Source organism: Spermophilus citellus (assembly GCF_964194105.1).
Source record: "Spermophilus citellus genome assembly, chromosome: 17".
In the NCBI taxonomy this organism is placed as follows: domain Eukaryota; kingdom Metazoa; phylum Chordata; class Mammalia; order Rodentia; family Sciuridae; genus Spermophilus; species Spermophilus citellus.
The window spans coordinates 26815840-26822466 of NC_138199.1; the positions used below are offsets into that span (position 1 = coordinate 26815840).

Genomic DNA, 6627 nt, shown 5'->3' on the forward strand with positions numbered 1-6627 from the left:
ATCAAAGAAAACAAAGTATGGTAAAGCATGCACACAAGAATAAAGTAAAACAGTCCTTCAGCTTCCATTGATGGATACCACAGAGATTAATTTTGGTGGAAACTGACAAACTGGTTATTTGTTTTGTTATTAGCAGACTTTCTGTGAAGAGAACATAATGGATTAAATTTTATTTTATTATTTCATAGAGCTATGAAGCAAATATATGGAGCATTGTATACTTTTATTTAATCTGTAGGAGAATCAACAAAGCAATCATTGAACCACTATATCTTTGGCCATTAAGGAACTCTGTAATCTTAAGGAACCAAAATATACAATTATATTGACATAAAATATATATGATTATAAAAAGAATCCAATTCTCTGTAGATCACCTGAGGGAAAAACAGAAAAGGAGGAGCTGAGAAGCTCCCATGTTTCCACTGTTGGTGGAACCCATAGTCATTTCCTTCCTGTCATTTTCTAGGCTCCTGTCTCCATGCTTCAGGTATAAACTTATTTCCTACGTACTCTTAATTTTATGTCAGAAGATATTATCTGCTATGAATTAGAATGTTCCAGTCTTCTAATTAATTATTATCAGTGTTTCACAAATCTACTGGCTTGTGTATAATTGCTTTTTATCTAACTTGCCAATTTCTTGACGATTCTATTTCCTAGGTTTGTTTGTTTGTTGCTCTCTTGGGTTGTCATTTAGACAACTTTGTCATTTCCAATTATTCTCTTCTTTCTCCTCTAATGTTTAAACTTCTTGTGTCTTTTTGCCTGAAACTTTTAGAATAATGAAAAATATTCAAAGTAATGAAGACCTCTTGCTCCTGATTTTAATAGAAATATCACTTTTATTTTACCTTTAGGAGGGATACAGGCTTTCAGTGGTCATTTCCTGTTATATAAGGTCACATAAATTACACACTTACATTCCATGGAGCTATAGAAGTGTTTACTTTTTTTTTCTCTACATTACAAATGGATGTAGACACTTATGAATTGCCTTTTAGAAAGATTTCCTCTTTTAGTATAATAATATGATATGTTTGTAAATTTACTAATGTTAAATCATTCTCTCTTTTCTATAAAATTTGATTATGATAGGCTTAATTTGTTGTACTTAGGGTTTTCGAATTTTAGCCAAATGAGGGTAGTATAGAATAACTCCACTTTTTATCATTGTTACGTTTTAGTATCAGGATTTGGTAATGATGAAAAATGAATGGGAAGGCTCTCTTTATTTCTAAGATACAGAAGGTGTACATGATGTAGACATTCTCTTTATATTGACAAATTTAAAACAATTTGCATATAAATGGAATAAAACTGGAGCCCGCACATTTGAAGTAAATTTCTGACAATGTTTTGTTGTTGTTTACTTCTTATTTATTTATTTATTTATTTATTTATTGGTTTATTTCATTTGGGAATGGTTCTGATGGTTGAAGAATCAATCATTTGTCCAAATATAGGAGCAGATAGTGTTCCATGATTATTTAAATTTCTTTTTCATCTGTGAATACTATGACTTTTTGATTACTAATTTTATATATTTTATTTTTTTTCTTCTTTATATTTGCTAGAAGTTTGTTTTATTTTATTTCTAATAGATTTGTAATGAATTATGATCAATTCATGTGTTCTGTTCTTTTTTACTTTTAGCATAATTTTTCCCCAAAATCTCATATATGTCCTTGAGAGAAGGACCTCATTCATTGACTCCAGGGAACAAAGTGAGAAAGGACTTAAATACCTTTTGAGAAGAAAGAAGTCCAAGGTAGTGGTGGCATTGGGCAATGCACATGGAAGTGAGGTAAGGATACTACGGTGAAGGCAGGGACACAGACAATAAGTGAGGTGTGGCCTGAGGAGTGAGAAATACTCCCTAAGGAATTTGGGGGGTTTTTCCTGGAGCAGCAAGTGTAAGTAGGTCAATATATTTTTTATTGACTAACTAAATGATCGAGGCTGATCCCTTCCACTCTGGAATGTCTTATTACGGGGGCTCATTGCCTGGAGCCAATAGAACTGCAGTGACTGAGTTTATTCTATTGGGCTTGGTGGAGACACCTGGGCTGCGACCAGTTGTCTTTGTGCTCTTCTTCTTTGCCTACCTGGTCACAGTCGGGGGCAACCTCAGCATCCTGGCAGCCATCTTGGTGGAGCCTAAACTCCACACCCCCATGTACTTCTTCCTGGGGAATCTGTCAGTGCTGGATGTTGGGTGCATCACTGTCACTGTTCCTTCAATGTTGAGCCGTCTCTTGTCCCACAAGCATACAGTTTTATATGGAGCCTGCCTCACACAGCTCTTCTTCTTCCATCTATTGGCTGGGGTGGACTGCTTCTTGTTGACAGCTATGGCCTATGACCGATTCCTGGCCATCTGCCGGCCCCTCACCTACAGCACCCGCATGAGCCAGACAGTCCAGAGGATACTGGTGGCTGCGTCCTGGGCTTGTGCCTTCACCAATGCACTGACCCATACTGTGGCCATATCCACACTCAACTTCTGTGGCCCCAATGTGATCAATCACTTCTACTGTGACCTCCCCCAGCTCTTCCAGCTCTCCTGTTCCAGCACCCAGCTCAACGAGCTGCTGCTATTTGGTCTGGGTATCCTCATGGCAGGTGCACCTGTGATTCTCATCGTCACCTCCTATATCCATGTGGCAGCTGCAGTCCTGCGAATCCGCTCTGCTGAGGGTAGGAAGAAGGCCTTCTCCACGTGTGGCTCCCACCTCACCGTGGTGGGCATCTTCTATGGGACAGGTGTCTTCAGCTACATGCGTCTGGGTTCAGTGGAGGCTTCGGATAAGGACAAGGGCATTGGAATCCTCAACACTGTTGTCAGCCCCATGCTGAACCCACTCATCTACAGCCTCAGGAATCCCGATGTGCAGGGCGCTCTGTGGAGGGTGCTCACTGGAAAGCGAGCACTGTCATGAAGGGTGTCTCAGGAAGGTAGAAACCATGGGAATAGTCCCTCCTAGAGTCTTGAACAAGATGACTTTTATTAGGAAGTAATACTCTTGCTCCCCAAGAATGCTTTACCTGATGATAGTATATAGTCCTGGACCAAAGCCCTGGGTACTTGCCATTTGGTCCTCTGAACTCTTCCTAGTCCAGATAAAAGGGAACCCAAGATATCTGTATCTTGGGAGGTTCTTGCTCCTGCAGGAAGAACATTTTATTCATTTATTTTGCTAAGGTCCCCAAAAGCACCAGCAAAGAGTGTCTCTAAACTGGAATGTAACAAGTCACAGCCTAGTGCCAAGAATTAGCATACCCTTCCATCAAGCTCCCCAAAAGCAGCTCCCACCACCTGTTTTCACACAAGGTCCCAAACAGTGACCTAGATCTAGTACAGTATGAATTGAGACATTGATTTCCACTAGCCTGTCAACAAGATTCTGGGGTGCTTAACTGTGGAGAGTTTATATTTCCTTAGGGATTTCTCGATTTTTTTTCAAAATGGAAATATCCATTGATTTTAAATTTTTTGATTAGGAATTGCACTCATGAAAATGAAAACAAAACAAATTTTTAACAGTAGAAAATAAAAACCTTTACTTTTTGTGCCCTCAATCTTCATAATTCTTATGAAATAACCACTGTTAAAATTTTGGTTCTTGGGCTAGGGTTGTGGCTCATTGGAAGAGCACTTGCCTAGCACAGGTGAGGCCCTGGGTTCAATCCTCAGCACCACATAAAAAAATAAATAAATAAAGGTTAAATTCTTAAAAAAATATTTGGTGCCTATTCTTTTAATTTTTTAATACATATATAAATATGTTTGTGTATCTTTATATCAATATAAATATGTTTATGTATATGTTATATCAATAGAGGTATGTTATATCATGGTTGTTATTTACACAGTACATGGTAGGTAGATTATTTAACCTGTCAAATATCTAAAAACTTATGTTTTACATTTTATTGATTGCCCAGTGTTAATTTACAAGTAAATCAAAATTTATTTAGCCTTATGCCTTTTATAGAATTTAAACTGTTTCTAGATTTTCTGCATTCACAATCAATAACATATAGAATATTCTTTAGAGTGTATTTTTCTTTTCTATTTACTTTTATTTTTGATACCAGGGATTGAACCCCAGGGCACTGAGACACATCCCAGCCCTCTTTTTTACTTTTTTATTTTGAGACAGGGTCTCACTAAGTTGCTGAGGCTGGCTTTCAATTGAGATCCTCCTGCCTCAGCCTCCTGAACCATCAGGGTGTTTTTATTATTCTGCAAGCGTTTCCATAAGTTGTGATAAGCAAAATTCTTGAGTTGAATTAAATAAAATTTTAGATTTTTATATATAGTTTCCTTTTATTCTACAAAAAATTTGCACTATTTTATTATTCCAATGATGAATGAAACTGCTTATTCTCCAAGATTTTGATAACTGTGGCTCTTATAAATAAAATCTACTAATTTTTGATAATATAGTGGTTGAACATTACTATTTATTATTTGATATGTATATTTGATGTTCACATAAGAATGAATGTATTTCCAAATATTTATTATTCATGGATGTGTGTTGAATTGTGTTTCTCTAAAAATTTCATATAGAAGCGCTGACCCCCAACGTGATTTATTTGGAGATATAGTCTTTAGAAAGTAATGTTGGTTAAATGAGATTGTAAAGGTAGAGCCCTAATAGAATAGAGTTATGGCCTCATATGAAGAATCCCTCTCTCCCTCCCTCTCTCCCTCCCTCTCTCCCCCTCCCCTCCCCCTCCCCCTCCCTCCTTCTCTCTCTCTCTCTCTCTCTCTCTCTCTCTCTCTCTCTCTCTCTCTCTCTCTCTTTCTCCTTTTCATATGAGGATACAGAAGAAGGTCTGTCTTCAATGCAGAAAGAGAATCTTCATCAGAATCTGACCATGCTGACACACTGATCTTGGACTTCCAGCTTCCAGAATTGTGAGAAAATTATTTTCTCACAAAATTATTTTATTTAATCTATTCTATGTATTGTATTTTGTTATGGCAACATGAGTGGACTAATATAATCCATTTGTATTTCATCATTGATAATTAGCTTTTCATGTCCTTTGCCTCTTTTTTAATGGCTAATTAATTTTGCTTATTGATTTGCAGGAACTCTATATAATGTGGATATTAATCCTTTGCCAAATATTTTGCAAATAATCCCACACAATCTCCCAATACGCTATTATTCTTTCATTATTTAAGTGAATAAAGTGACCTTTTATTGATCCATTCACAAGATATTTCATTCTTCTCACCAAATTAAATCATTCTTATTGCTTGGAACATATATGTAAAGTCCTTTGGTTTTTAATATTTTCCAATTAGAAGTTTTATGTTTTTGATGTCAGCTTCCCACACTACCAGTTATGATTTCTTTCATTGAGAGTAAGTAGCAGATATAATGGAAGAGCAAAAGAGTTAGACTGGAGGTAGCAGCTGGAAGTCAGATTTAGTGCTACAGATGGCTATTATAGATGGCGCACAGGTTGCTATTATTGAAATAGGGATGTCTTAGGTTCATTTTGGAACATATTCCATGGTTTATGTGACAGCAACAGTCACCACAATCAGAAGCTAAATTTACAATGGTCAGTAGGAGCTAATAGAAGGAGGTGGAGAGTAGGTCACATATCATAGGTGTTAAGATTATATACCTTGGAATAAGGCAAATGCTAGCTTGAAGCCCTACTCCTCAAATTCCTATGTGCCCCCAGGCAAGGTACTGAATCAATTTGAACTTCAAATTGCTGCGATAACTTGGCACAGTGACTGCACAGCACAAAAACTGCTCTCAGTTGAACAGGAGTGCAGTGCGACCAGGGTGCAGCCCACCTGATACAAGCCTGAGGGTGAGAGGTCCTGCAGTTGGGACCTGATAGGCAAGAGAGGGGAGGGGTCTAAACCTGGAGCAAAATAGAGAGACCAGGATCGGGGAAGCTCCAGACAGGAGAGGGATATGATACCGGGGGGCACAAGCCTTCTCATCCTGGTTACCTACACCACCTTGAGGGCAGACACTCAAGCTTAAAATAGACAACTCCACCTACTGGAAGAGAAAAGAAGCAGGAAACAAATGTAATTCTAAGAGTATTGTTTTCCCTTCTTATAGTTTTTCTTTCTCCTCTACCATTCTATCCTCTGACCCTCACAATCCCAACATAAGTGAGACCAATAATTTTGCATGAAACAGAACTTTGAGAACTGAGTCACCTGAATAATATAATATAGAGGAATTGCATAAGCCCCACCCCTTTTTTATTTTTTCTCTTTCTTTCTTTCCATTTTTTCCTTCTCTTTCTTCTTCTTTCAACCTCCAAATTTTAATATTTTTACATCCTGTAATTTTCTAAATGCATATGTATGTTTGTTTTCATGTACTCTATTATCCTCTCACGTACTTGTCTACCCTAAATTACCTCCTGTCTATTCCCCTGCTACTTACCCTCTTCATTAGACTTCTCCTCCAAATTTACTAAGTTATATTAATCCCATACCCTCACATCTTTCCCCCTTAGCATATTGTCCCACACCCGACCTCCAGTGCATTGTCTGCCACCAAAAACTGTACACCTTTCATGAAGTACTGATTATATTTTAAATAATAATTGAATCCAACATTTCTGGAC

General features: G+C 37.5%; 1 protein-coding gene across 1 annotated transcript; it reads left to right on the forward strand.

The window, feature by feature from the left end:
* Positions 1-1952: 1952 nt before the first annotated feature.
* Positions 1953-2942, forward strand: LOC308635553 (olfactory receptor 3A1-like; the record flags this gene model as incomplete). Its single annotated transcript, XM_081269959.1, has 1 exon — positions 1953-2942. The coding sequence occupies one exon, from the start codon at positions 1953-1955 to the stop codon at positions 2940-2942; it is 990 nt and encodes a 329-aa protein (XP_081126085.1).
* Between the last annotated feature and the right edge of the window lie 3685 nt (positions 2943-6627).